We start from the raw sequence: 14,794 nt of genomic DNA on the forward strand, positions 1-14,794 counted from the left end.
CAGATTTGAGAAGACCATCATTTGTTTCCACAACAGTGGCCAAAGAGTGTAAAACAAGCAGATATATTACAGACATAGGTGTAAAGTCCAGGGGACTTATACTGCATATATACTGCATATATATATGCAGTATATAAATATCAAATAGTTAAGTTACCTGAACTTTGATGTTGAAGATTTGAAGTTACTTTCAAGTTAATTTTCATAAAGTTATTCTGAGTAAACTTTATGTTCAAGTAACTATATTTGTCATGTTGAAAATACTTAAAATGCTAAGTAAACTGTGTTAACTACAGTTAACTACAACTTAACTGTGTCAATGTAAAAAAGATAACTCAAAAAGATAAGAAAAAAATAAAAATACAATATATATTAGTATCCTTTTCAAATTAGTACATTTGTCCTATTTCAACAAATGTGTTTTTAAAGTTATTGCTGCACACAAAGTGAGATAGCCAGATACATCACGCAACCCTTTGAAAAACACGATAGTGTCTCTTCAGCCATGACGTCTTGTAAACCATTTTTGTATAAATAGATGTATCAAGATAAGAGTGGGCTAGACTGATATAATCTGTGGAAAACAAAATTAATGGTGGTTAAAAAATCATCTTGATCCCAAAATTAGATGTTTAACAACCAGACTTACAGAAAGATTTTATTTGATGTGTAATTGCATCACCTTATTTTGAGCTTTTATAAAATCAAACAAATGTAATCATAATCACACCCCAATTATTATTCTAGAACAATACATTAATAACTGAAAAGCATTATATTATACCATGCATTAATAGAATATAGAGGCAGTGGTGTCTTGTTTTAAAGAATTACTGTAACAATGCATCTCAACAAGATAACAAGAATTAGTCCTTAATTCTACAGAAGGTTGTGTGGATTAGAAGAACATAAACTTAAAAAAACAACAAATAAATGATAATAATAATAATTCAACATCAGACAAGTGTTCACCCCTATTCACCCCACAGAAAATACATACCTTGCAGTCTGTGAATAGTGTTTTTTCAAGTATGTAGCAGCTTATAGCTGATCTTGCCGTTGTCTTTATAGCCAAAGGGATATTTTATTCAAAGTTTTGCAACAATCCACATGTAGCAGAAAAATAAAAAGTTACTGTCAACTGTTGAGATCTTATGTGATGACAGTTATTCACTACGGTTTCACTTTAGTTTTTCAGTTTCTCATGCAAGCATGAAGCATTATATCATTTCACAACTTTACATTTTGGTTGCAGATAAATTACATTGCGGTAAAACATTAAAAAAAAAGAATTATTCAGATAGCAGAGCAAAATTGAATCAACATTGAATCACTTTAATTTAGACAATTTAGGCAATTAGAGGCTTTTGCATCTGAACTCTTCATTTGCATTGTATGTTTTTCAAATATAAAGGTGTATGATATTCCAGTGTCTAATGCACAGATATGTCATATAATAAAACTGCTGATAAAACAGTTTAGTAAAGGAGAAAATACAACAGAACAGAATAGTCTACTGAAACATCTACTTGTTAAAAGAAAAAGAAAATAAAAAACAAATTGCATAATATTATTGGGATGCCATGTTTTTATTTTTTTTCTGTATGTTTTGTTTTCTTTACCTCAATTAATAATTTAGCAAAATAAAAGTTTAGATCAACATTTAATCTGACAAATGACACAGAACACAAAACAGAAAGTCTGAAGTAGCCGTCATCATCAACACAACTATTAACCCACCAAAACGGTCACATACACACAGTTTTGATTGTCGTGGCCTGATTCGAGGTTTGTCGCAAATTACTTTTTGTCCAAATAAAATCTCAATTGTGTGGTGTCATTGCAATTATTTTACTGCTCCTGATTGTGTTGGAGCCTGCACAATCCCAAATCATAAATATCTAAGGCCTGTGACACACTATACAATTTTCAGAGACAGTTTCCCCCAACATTTAACATTATAATCCTCGCACAAACTCCTGGATTCGGCCAGACTGAGAGACCACACACCTGACATTTGTAGTATCATGAGAAAGCTGCTAAAAAAACTAAACTAAACAAAAAAAAAAACACAAGAACAACAGCAAAAATAAAAGCATATAAAGAAAATAAGACAATGCGGCAGCATATTTTATTCATGCCGCACTGCATGCTGGGTATCATGGATGAGTTCTTTATTACACTGCCACCCAGCATGCATTACAACATGAAGCTTTCTGATTGTTACCAGAGTTGAGATTCAGATGCTGATTCTTGATCAATGCTTGTCTGAGTGATGCAGCGGCTCAAAACATGTGTTTTTAAAATCTTTCAGACTATCATTGTCAATAATTCGGGATCTCATGATGTAGTACTACACAGTTGCTGTAAGCAGTTGTTTGAAATTATTAATACATCCCCTTTACAATCAAAGATCAGACTCTGGATGACAGCAGTGGTCAAGATCACCTGATCTCATTTTCTTTTGGCTTTTCTTGTAATAACAAATGTGTCTTATAAACAGAGTTACAGCATTTAATGATTTAATGTCTTCTTTTATTTCAGTTGATCTCATCTAAGGCTGCGACTGAAGTCAGTAGTTCTTGCGGTTTTCTTTTTTCCTGTTCTTGTTGTTTCTCTTTTCTTCGGTGATTCTGCTTGTTATCAGCAGCAGTTCATCACTTATGCTCAATCAGCACTTAAATATTTACTTAATCATCTAATTAACTGAAACAATTTTACTCTTTGTAGTGTGCACACTCCAGGATTTTGCAGTGGATTTAAAGGAGTTAAAGGTGTAAAATAAAAAGACACATCCGTGCAATGTATTTTAACAATAATAAATTGTAAATTAAGTTTACGGCAAGAAAACTAGAAAAACGGTCATATACTGGCAAATCTGCTGCCAGCAGTTTAGTGTAAAATCGCATTGCACTAAATAGAAAAAGTTAACTCAATTAAAGGAGAGTATATGCAGAAATCAAAGATTATTTCACGTGTTTTTGCACATAATGATATGTGGGAGATCTTTAATATTTAATGTTTAACATCATATTGTGTAAGACACAAATCTTCACTACTCCTGCATATTATAGAATAACTACAATCTAACAGAATTAAATTGGATGAACTTGGTTCACACATATGAATTACAAAAACTAGCTAAACTGAAAAAAGCAAAACCACCCTGAAAGTCAAAGTGTAATTCATGCATTCTGTATGTGTCTCCTCACAAGAGGTTGTTAAATCTGACACAGAGATACAGAAGATTCAGGATAAACCCCGAATCCAGCGTAGAGGGGTTCAGTGAATGTGGTGTTGAATGTGTGTATGTGTGTGAGTGTGTGTGTGTCAGAGACGCTGTAGAAGGACAGAGAGCCGGCTGACCAGTCCAGATACACTCCTACTCTATTAGAGCGGGATGACGGGCCAGATACGTCTTCGTTGCTATTATTGTACCAGACAGTGTAAGTCGTATCAGAACAATACATACTCCAGGACTTTTCATTGAGTCCAAACCAACAGTTAATTCCACTTTTCCTGTCGACTCCTTTATATGCCACTGCTACATGACCTGAGCCTTCCCATTTAACCTCCCAGTAACAGCGTCCAGACAGACTCTCTCTACACAGAACCTGCTCCTGTTGCTCAAATCTGTCTGGCTGATCAGGATACGGCTGATGATCTTTCACACATGTTGTTTTTTTGTTCTCTTCAGACAGGACGAGTTGAGTGTGCGCTGTGTTTGGATCCAGTGTGAGATCACAGGCATCTGAACACAAGAAGAGAGATCGCATCTATGACATAATTAAACATGCACATGAGTGTGTGTGTGTGTGTGTGTGTGTGTGTGTCCTGGGTATTCCCTATGTTATGGAGACAAAATTTGCCCACAAGGATATTAATACCAGTAAAAATTTGGATATTGTTTGTTTTTTGTCCCCATGAAGACGTTTTGAAGAAGACGTAATGAAGAAGCTTTATACCAAAGAAAATACAGTTTGTACAGTATAAACAATTACACCTTTGGAATGTCCCTATAAAATGTGCGTGCGTGTGTGAGTGAGTGAGTGAGAGAGAGAGAGATCTTACATTTTCTCAGTGCTGGTTTGATTCTGAAATGTCCTCCGTGGTCCAAACTGAACAGAGACAAAAGCATGCACACAAACAAAAAAATATTTGATATGATATGACTTATTTGAAGACGGTTAAAACTGCAAACAAAATCATAGTTCTGTAGTTTTTTTTTCTGTCATCATTTACTCCCTCATGTTATTCTAAACCCTTCAGATCCCTCAGATTCATCTTCCAAACACAAATGAAGATATTTTAATGAAACCTGAGAGATTTCTGTACCTCCACTGAAAGTCTACCCAGTCAACAATTTGATCTCAGAGTGATGTCACCATGAGCTCACAGGATACTCGTGATGAGGTCACAATGTGAGGTAACAGTGAGCTAAAAGTGTAACCTCACAACGCCCTCACTGTGTGCTCATACTATGGTCACAATGTAAGGTCAAAGTGCACTCAGTGCACAGAGACTAGATACCCAGCATGCATTGCAGCATGAAGCTTTTGACTGTCACCATTGTTGAGATTCATACACCAATTCTTGATGTCTCTCTTTATTGTTAAATGACACCGTAGTTCAAAATGTTTGTGACTTATGCTTTTAAAATCATTCATAAATTATTACACTGTTTGACCCTATACTGTATAATCAAAAAGCTGTTATAATTAAAACATTATAACACTTTTTAAAACACTCTAAAACAGATTAATAACACTTCACAAAGACTGCATACTGAATCTAGATGATGATGATCTCATTGTTAACAACAACAAACCAATATCACCTGGTTGCAGCCTCTTTTTGGTGTTACTTGCCATAACAAACGTGCTTTACAAACACAGTTACAGCAGCCCAAAAAAATATGAAGTTATAAAATCAAGGGTCAAGAGCCCAACAAAAGCAAACACTGCTCGCCACGATGGTAACGTCAAACAAAACAATAAAACGTAATTCTCAATAAACGCTTTTGTAGATATCAGAAATAAAGTCAGTCTGGTTAGTAATGAGTGGAGCAGGTGATGCTGTTTGTGGAGTTGTTTAATCTTTCTTTGCTGAGATCATGAGAGATTTAATGTCTTCTTTTATTTCAGTTGATTTCATCAAAGGCTGTGTCTGGAAGTCAGTTGTATGTTTGGAGAAGGTTCTTATAACAGAAATCTGTTCGCTGGGCGTGCACTCATGAGCTCATCATGTGAGAGCACTGTGATATCTCTGTGATAGTGTTGAGAAACAGGAAGTAGAATGTCCCCCAGCGACTGATATTTGAGCTGCCTCCTCTCCACCTGCTCATCATTTTGAATTCACAATGAGTTCATATATTACTCACACTGTGAGGATCACCGTATGAGAATGGTGTGATGTCACTGTGATCATCTCGTGATGCTGGTTTTCAAGATCAAAAAGGACATAAAGGCATTGTAAAAGTAATACATATGATTCAAGCAGTTTAATCCAAGTCTTATGAAAAGACAATCTCTTTACACGATGAACAGATTTAATTTAGGCTTTTATTCAAATTTAATTTGATGAACATTGATCAACACACATGCTGTACATAGACAGCATGAAATATAGTAAACACATATTCTACCTGTCTGTGTTTTAGTTTGATTAAGGTCCTGCTTCCTTTGTCTAGCTTTTGTAGTTATTTTTGTTTCCCTCATTAGTGCCTCACTGTTTTCACATTTCATCTAGTTATCCTGTGTATTTTAGGCCCTGTGTTTACTGTGCTGGTCTGTCAGTAGTTAGATGTAAATGCTTGTGTTCCTGCCCTGCATATTCCTTGTAGAGGTCAACCGATTGATCTGGCTGATTTTTGGGATTTTTTAATTAATCAGCATTGGCCAATTGTGCTGCAAATTAGGCCGATAAGGTCTAGTGTGGTTTATTTCTTTGCTCTTGGCTGACATGTGGCATTGCTATGTCCTGCTTGTGGCCCAGATCTGGCAAACAGGAGCGGTCCACCCAAGTGCCATCATTCCACGCTATATGTGGGCCAGATCATTATTCCACATGTGCCCAGATGTGGGCCGGATCTGGGCCGACAATATGTTGCTATCTGGGGGAGAATCTCTCTCCCTCTGGCTGCGTGAGACGGAGCAACTCACACTCTGCAGCCGCGTCTTGTTCACACACAGCTTCAGCAAATGATGGCAGGGCAAAACAGACCATTTCAAAAGCGTAAAATCTATTACCCTACTAGAATTTATGCCAACTGTGCTTATATTCATAAGTGCAACAAGTCATTTGCATGTGAAATTAGAAACACATTCAATTCAGACGAAATTTCTGGGCTGGCTAAAACGTGCATGTTAAGTTTCCTCATGAAATGTGTCTGTGGGTTAGACAATAGCCTCCACTATGTCATCGCTCATGGCCAGTGCACTCTTAAGCAGTTTTATAGTGTGCAGCAGTGGGCCGCGCTTAATTTGAATACAAGAACATAAAATAAAATGGAGTAGAAAAGTGTGAGGTTTCAAAAATGAATGAATAGGGCATTATATAGGCTACAACAAGGTTTAATTTGGCTGTAGAGGAACACAACTGGGTTGCCTGGTATAAAGAGACTAGGGATGCGCAGTATACCGGTACTGGAAAAATACCGGTATATATTATATTTAAAACGGCACGATGGCATAATTTTGCTCAATTCTGTATTTCATACGCTGCTGTTGCGAAGTGCACCTGTATGTGGCAGTGCTTCCCAGATTGTTGCGCAACCGGTAAATGTGACAACAGAACAACGCGATGGATCAAACAGATGAAACTATCAATGTGCCCAAAATTAATAAATAAAGAGAACAGTAGAAGTGAAATATGGCATTACTCTGCATACAAAACAGATGAACGAACTGACCTTACTGCACATTAATGCAAGCGTTGCTATAAATCATGTGTTGCCACAGGAGGCAATTTCAAACCTTTTTAAGCATTTGTCGCTTGCTTATCCTGATCTTTTTAGAGAATTAATAGATCGACAGGCGAGTGCATCATTCATAAATTCAGATTTAATTGTAACTTTTTATTTACAACTGATCAACGCACATACAAATGTGATACAGTAAGCGCAAATGTGCATGTGTGACAGTGAAGTTTTGGTCACGTAATATATGTACTTGCATTTCATACAATATTAATATTGAATATTAATTAAATGAGATTTGCTATATTAATTTTAGTATAAATAATATGAAGGGAATGTTTCTGCCGCACTGCCAATTGCTAATATGAAGCAGTCAAGAGAGTGAGATATATATTTAATGCTTTTTCTTTGGCTGAGTCTGAAATCTGAAAACTATCTGAGAAAGAGAGAAATAATAACGTGATTTTGGATATTACTTTGACTGTTAGAATAACACTTTACAATAAAGCAACATTTGTTCCATTAATTTAGGGAAGTTGTGGCCTAATGGTTAGAGAGTCGGACTCATAAGTTAAAGCAATGCACCGAACCCCCAACTGCTCCCCAGGCGCCGCAGCATAAATGGCTGCCCACTGCTCCGGGTGTGTGTTCACGGTGTGTGTGTGTTCACTGCTGTGTGTGTACATTTTGGATGGGTTCAATGCAGAGCACAAATTCCGAGTATGGGTAACCATACTTGGCCACCTGTCACGTCACTTTCACTTAATTGCGTTACTTCAGTTGTATTTTTTTTTCTTCAAAATGTAACCCATGTTCCCAGTAGGTTTTTTGTTACAGTTTGATACAAAGATATTAATTTATGAATCTGTTTTTATTATTGTTATTTTAATAAAATTGTTTTCAATTCACTTATCCTTTGAGGCTGGTTATTTGTCACCTATGGTATCGACTTAGTATCGATACCGAGGTATTACATTCTGGTATCGTACCAAAGCTGAAATTATGGTATAGAGCCATCCCTAAAAGAGACGTTATCCCCAAAACAGAGCTTCCCGCTTGCGCAATACAGAATTATCTGCCAAGAGTGTTACTTATCTTTGCCATCCTGGCAACCATGTGTACGCGCACTCTCTCCACTGTGGATAAACGCGCTTGCTTTCTGAAAACACTGGTTAGCTTGCAGTTTAGCGATCTCCACTTCAATATTCTATTCTCAGAAAAGTGTAATTCATCAACTGTTCATTTATGAGAGAGAGAGAGAGAGGCTGTGTATGAATCACCGTTTTGCCGCATTTCTCTATTAATAGTGAAGCTCTGGCTTAATTCCTTTAGAAACAATGATGTTACCAGCTCCTTGTTGAGAAAGATAATGTAGCTCTTGACTGATTAAGCTATTTTACTGATAAAATAGCGGGGCAGCACTAAAACGTTTGTGTTGCTGAATGTCTGTGTGCGGCCGCAACGTGATCTGTTTGAGTGAACGTGTCTGCTTGAGACAGTGAAGACAGCGCATTAGTATACTCTTCTAATTCTTATTTTGATTTTATTGTAGAGAGTGTGTTAATTTGTGCAATGATAACCTTCCAGCAACGTTAAGATGATTTTTAAAATATATTAATATGAGTATATTACAATATAAATTTATTAGAACGAGTACATTATGATTTATGGGCTTAAAAAAAAGATGCAAGCAATCAGAATATTGTACCTGGAGGGGAGTGCCCAATGTAAATATGAAATATTTATTGAAATATGCCATTACCTATATTGTACTGTGGTACAGACTATGGAGGCCCTTCATAATGCAGAGGTCAACTGCCTGCTCTTCCAATAGTTAGAAACAGCCCTATAGTATGCAATGTTTAATAAACAGCTGTTTTACTAAATTATTCTGAGGTGAAATTCAGTGCAGTCCTGTATCGTGATACGTATCGTATCTTTGCTGGTGATACACTGCCCTAGTTGAGAAGGTGCTTAAGTTTTGAGCCATGTATTATTGCTATGAATTAGGCTACTATTACTATCTTGTACCCTGCAATAATCATTTACTCAAACTCTCTTTTATAAGATGAAGGAGAAAAAAGAAATCGGCCAAAAAAAATCGTCATCATATATTAGCCATCGGCTGCCCTGATTTCTAAATATCGGCATTGGCCAAGAGAAAAACCCATTTCGGTCGACCTCTAATTCCTTGGTTCCTGTCTTTGTTTTGTTTATTAAATCATCATGCACCTAGATCCTTGTCTCTGGCTTCCTTCATGGCTCCCTTGTTACAAGGGCAAGCTGCAAAAAAATCCCTCTTAGGTAACCCAAATCACACAGACACACATATGAGTCATAACTACCCTACATACTTGAGTATCTGCAGTGAACAGTTTGGATCCTCCAGTCTGTGTTTGAGCAGATGGACTCCTGATGGTCCTGGGTGATTGTAGCTCAGATCCAGCTCTCTCAGGTGTGAGGGGTTTGAACACAGAGCTGAAGACAAATAACCACAGCCTTCCTCTGTCACCATACAGCCTGACAACCTGCAGACACACAGTCAGATCGTCTACAGACACCCATGAACATAATGACCGACTGACAGTACATCATCCTTCTTACTCACCTCAGTATCTCCAGCTGACAGTTTGGACTCATCAGTCCATCAGAGAGTAGCTTCACTCCTGAATCCTGCAGGTCATTGTTACTCAGATCCAGCTCTCTCAGAACATTGATTGAGGATTGAAGAGCTGACAACACAATGTCAAAGGACTGAACAGCTAGATTACAGCCAGCAAGACTGAAAGAGATTGAAACACATGAAAAGTAAACTTGTATTTCAATAATATCATACTAAGTCTTGTAAAAGACATCCAAATTAAATCGTTAAAACATGATTAAACACTCACAGGGCTTTTCTGCAGCTGATGACAGCTGGTATCAGTCTTCTTCTCCCCTCATCTGATGTGTTGTATTTCTTGAGGTCCAGCTCATCCAGCACCTCCTCTGACATCTGAAGCATGTAGGCGATTGTTGAGCAGTGAGCAGGAGAGAGTTTCTTCTCTGAGTGTTTGTCTGATTTCACAAACTCCTGAATCTCTCTGGACAGAGTCTGATCTTTCACTTCCAGTAGACAAAGGAACAGATTGATGGATCTTTCAGCAGAGAGTCCATGTCCATCTTTGATTTTCTCTTTAATGTACTGTGTGGTTCTCCTGATGCTCTCTGAGCTGTTCTCTGTGTGTGTCAGTAGATCCTGTAAGAGTCTCTGATTGGACTCCAGTGAGATGCCCAGCAGGAACCGCAGGAACAGATCCAGGTGTCCATTCTCACTCGCAAGGGCTTTATCTACTGCATCTCTATGCAGATTGTGCATAACATCACAAAACTGCAATGTATCAATATGTATCATTACATAATGGTAAAATGCATAGAAAGCAGCGAGAAACTCCTGAACACTCAGATGAATGAAGCTGTAGACTTTCCTCTGATGAATCACAGATTCCTCCTTAAAGATCTCAGTGCAAATCCCAGAATTCACTGATGCTTCAGTGACGCCTATGCCGCTCTCAATCAGGTCCTCCTCATAGAACATCACATTGCCCTTCATCAGCTGTTTGAAAGCCACTTCAGCAAGTTTTACAATCACTTCTCTGTTGGACTGCAAGAGTTTCTTTGGATCTCTCTCTTCAGACCTCAGATTCCTGTTGATCTGAATCAACAGGAAGTGGATGTACATTTCAGTCAGAGTTTGAGGGATTTCTGCACTCAGATCTTCTTCCAGGAGCTTCTGAAGCACAGTGGATGAGATCCAGCAGAAGACGGGGATGTGGCACATGATGTGGAGGCTTCTTGCTCTTCTGATGTGTGAGATGATTCTGTTGGCTTGATGCTGGTCACTGATTCTCTTCCTGAAATATTCCTCCTTCTGAGGCTCAGTGAATCCCTGAATTTCTGTCAGACGGTTGATGTATTTGGAGGGGATCTGATTGGCTGCTGCTGGTCTGGAGGTGACCCAGATGAGAGCAGAGGGAAGCAGCTCTCCTTTCATGAGCTTTGACATCAACTCACCCACCGATGAAGTCTCAGTCACATCACAAACTTTCTGAGCATCTGAAAATATCAGTGTGATTCTGCTTTCATCCAGACCATCAAAGATGAACACAACTTTACACTCCTCATACAGCTTTGAGTCCAGATGTTGAAGTTCAGGATGCAAGTCCAGCAGAAGTCTGTGAAGACTGTACTGATGATCTCGGATCAAGTTCAGCTCTCGAAATGGAAGCACAAACATGAAATCTACATCCTGATTGGCTTTTCCCTCGGCCCAGTCCAGAATGAACTTCTGCACAGAGACGGTTTTTCCGATTCCAGCAATGCCTTTAGTGAGAACAGTCTTGATTTGGTCTTTCTCCTCACATCCTGGTTCAGGTGAGGCTTTAAAGATGTCATTGCAGTAGATCGGAGTGTCTTGTGAGTGTTTTGTTCTGGCTGTTTTCTCCATCTGTAAAACCTCATGTTCTTCATTCACTCCTTCATTCTCTCCCTCTATGATGTAGAGCTGTGTGTAGATCCTGTTCAGGAGGGTTTCATTTTTTTGGAGTTTCATTCCTTCAAATAATCTCTCATACTTGTTCTTCATACTGGTTTTATGCTGGTCTTTGACTCTATGCAGGTCTCCAGTGTCTGGTGTATGTTTCTGCAGGACTGCTTCAGTTTTGTCCTCCCTAATGTTGGTCTGATAGTGGAATGTAGAGGACGGCACAGATCTGATCACAACATACAAAAGACATATAAATAAAATTTAAGCATAAAAAAGTTCAAACAGCGTTATAATCTAAAGATAGTAAATGCAATTTCAATTTTAATTTAAAGGTTGATATAGACTGGAATGACCTAATATGCATGGGGCAGCTCATTACACAGTGTCAGACCCACTGTAATAAATAAGTAAAGACTTGGACAATGATAGAATATCTAAATTAATAACAAAACTAAATAATAATCTCTATTTTTTTTTTATAATCATCTGAAATTGGAGTCAGATTATACAAAGCTAAAAGTTGAACAATTTTAATAAATTAAGTACAATTTATAAGTAAAATAGTTCAAGAATACTTTCACCTATACCATTGAATTCTGTCATTGGGCCATTGGGTGATCTTTTTTACAATGGTCTATACATCTCTTGTGTACATAAGGATTCTATCAGCCCCCGTTTACATGTGGCTTTAACGAGAAATCACCATGAATGGATGAGCCAGATTGGATCATCACCCAATCACAACACAGCACATTTACATTTGTCCACATTAATCATCTTCTCTATTCAGATAACTGACTTCTTTCACAGCGAATTATTTAAACTGAGTGGAATAAATGAGCGAGGTTTCTTTTAACAAACCTTATGCATTCACTAAAGACTAATCCATGCAATCACTGTCCTTACAATAAAAATATTTTCAGAACTTTTTAAATACTTAAACAGTTATGAATAATTTAATTATTTCATTCTTGCATTTCACATATGATGTAACTAGATGCAAATTTTTTTTGTAATGCCAAATGAGGACAGGCTCCCACAGATCCGAGTCTGGTTCTTCTCAATGTTTTTTTTCCCGCTGTCTAAACATTTAGATCCTGTTTACACCTGGTATTAAATTTCAGTTTTGTTCATCAGATTCAAAGGGGACATTGCTAAATACAGGTGTAAACTGGGTTTTGAGTATGTCCACTTTTGACCACTTCAAGAGGTAGCCAAAAACACATTTGTTCAAATTGCTTTCTTAGAGTAGATGTGGTTGAATGTATTCGAACTGCCACAAAAGACCACGTCCTCTCTATCTACTGATAATGACTGTGCAAAGAGTTGTTGAATTGTACTAGACAGATGTGTTGCTTTCCTTATATTTTTCAGTCACATCTTTTAATATGTAAGTTATGTGAGCTTATTTTATCCTTTAGATCGAAAGATATGAAAAAGTTTACAATACATAAATCATTCTGTTTGCTAACAACAACACAAGAAGCAAACACTGATGTAACATTAGTGAGTAGTGACCTTTAACCCTCCCACAGGTGTCATGACCATATTAAGAGTGACCTGCCAATAGACCCTCCCCTCAAATAAATCAGCTAAGAAGTGGTCAAAAGAGGACAAGAGAGGCAGACTAAAACACCAGGTGTGAACAGGAATGAGTTTCTGTTGTCTACTTGTGATTCAATCAACCAGATACATATGATACATATTGACCCAAGTCCTCGGGACCCACCTCCCAGGATGTTTTAGATCTCAGTCTTGTCTGCCTATTTAACACAGCTGATAAGATGAATCAGGTGTTTAAATTTGTGAAACTTCTAAAACAAACATGGGTCCTCAGGACTGGAATTAAGAAACACTGCATTTGGGCATTACTCTTAAGTCAATGAGATATAGGCTAAATTTCTGAGAAGCTGCTTTAAAACAGTATGTACTGTATTGTGAAAACAACTATTTTCTTTCTTTCTTCCTCTTTTATTTACAAATTCTGGACCTAGCTACTGTTAACAATTCCTTGTCCCAAACACCAGCTATGTTGCACTGTGTAGCTTGAATGCATTGTAAATTGTTCTGAGCAAAAGCATTTGCCAAATGCATACATGGTTATCTTACTATACCTGGGTTCAGAGGTCACTGCTCCATCACTGAAATTATTGGGGTTGCGCATGGATCGATCGCTCTTCATTGACACACAGCTGGATTCTGTGCCATACTCTTCATTCTCCTTGCTGTCGTCCTCTCTCTCCACACAGTGACTCATTTTTCAGGTATGTTCCCCTCCTCTTTCTCCTGATTTAAGACCTTTATCTGGTAATTATCTTTAAAAGGACAATAACAACAAATTTTCAGTAAAACTGGCAACTTCAACTTTCAGATTCATGAAGTAAAACGTAAATTTTCAGCTCCATTGTCTTTCAAATCTGTATCACCCAGTCTTAAACTACTTTTTTGTAGTCAAACGCTTTCTGCTTGCAGATAGCAAACTAATATCTGATTATTATCTTAAAAACTGGATGCTTGCATCTAATATTTTCCTTCTGCACTGGCACTTCAGTGTGCTTCTCAATCAGAAGGCTGCATCTTAGTGAAGCCATCTGATTTTGAAGGATCAGGAGACAGCTTTGCGTCTATAATTCAGCCTGTTTTGATGGATGTATCAAGTGTATCCTTCGCATATGGACTAACTAGACCAGTAGCAGCTCCTGACCGTACATTTAGATGGGGCAGATTCTGGGTCGTAGCACTAATATATTAAAAACATTCTGTAAACTTTATATTCTAATCTCTGAACACATGCGGACAAAATTTTGGCAGGGATGTCCTTATCCTGTGGGTGGCGCGCTAATGTTGATTGACAGGCTCGAAGAACATGCATCAAATGCTGTATTATATAATTGCCTTAACATAGCATTTATGACCTCCAAATGCTGATTTAGAACGTTACAAGTTGTGGAGCAACTGACCGTTCACAAAACCCACCCACCCTTAGTTACTGTTGCCATGACCGACAAACAATGCTGCTCTCACACTACACACATGTTCTCATGCAGTGAAAAATACATTGCAGCGCAAAGAGAAAACTGACAACACACCGACAGAGAAGACAGAGCAGGTTGCTTCTGATATGAAACAAGGTCTCAGGACCCTCAGCTTTTAAATTTCTTAAAGAAATTAAAACAATAAATACCGTTTTGTGGCTCCTCAGTGTGTCGTGACAGATCACTGTATTGCATCAGTTCAAACACGAGAAACGATCGTCTTTTCATATTTACTTAAAGCACGAAATGAACATGAATAAACATCAGAAAGTGTTTTATTTCAACCGCGGAACACACCATTTTTCAAGTTTAAGTCCA

General features: G+C 37.7%; 1 protein-coding gene and 1 long non-coding RNA gene across 2 annotated transcripts in view; both read right to left on the reverse strand.

Annotated features, from left to right (window-relative positions):
* LOC131547811 (uncharacterized) overlaps nucleotides 1-14,794 on the reverse strand; it is a 181,390-nt gene that overhangs the window by 93,315 nt on the left and 73,281 nt on the right. The gene's annotated exons all lie outside the window — the stretch shown is intronic.
* LOC131547541 (NLR family CARD domain-containing protein 3-like) lies at nucleotides 1,315-14,042 on the reverse strand. Its single transcript, XM_058788198.1, has 6 exons — nucleotides 13,556-14,042; nucleotides 9,808-11,667; nucleotides 9,525-9,698; nucleotides 9,271-9,444; nucleotides 4,072-4,118; nucleotides 1,315-3,751 (listed from the first exon to the last, which is right to left on the reverse strand). Exons 1-6 carry the CDS (start codon nucleotides 13,696-13,698, stop codon nucleotides 3,222-3,224), a joined length of 2,928 nt encoding a protein of 975 aa, XP_058644181.1. The 5' UTR covers nucleotides 13,699-14,042; the 3' UTR covers nucleotides 1,315-3,221.

The sequence above is a fragment of the Onychostoma macrolepis genome, chromosome 01, assembly GCF_012432095.1.
Source record: "Onychostoma macrolepis isolate SWU-2019 chromosome 01, ASM1243209v1, whole genome shotgun sequence".
NCBI lineage: Eukaryota > Metazoa > Chordata > Actinopteri > Cypriniformes > Cyprinidae > Onychostoma > Onychostoma macrolepis.

Coding starts and splice junctions, on each gene's coding strand:
- LOC131547541 (XM_058788198.1), bottom strand. CDS start 13,698: ATGAGTCACTGTGTGGAGAGAGAGGACGACAGCAAGGAGAATGAAGAG. Junction 9,699..9,807: donor ATCAGCTGCAGAAAAGCCCT/GTGAGTGTTTAA, acceptor AATCTCTTTCAG/TCTTGCTGGCTGTAATCTAG. Junction 4,119..9,270: donor TGTTCACTGCAGATACTCAA/GTATGTAGGGTA, acceptor GTCTCTGTTCAG/TTTGGACCACGGAGGACATT.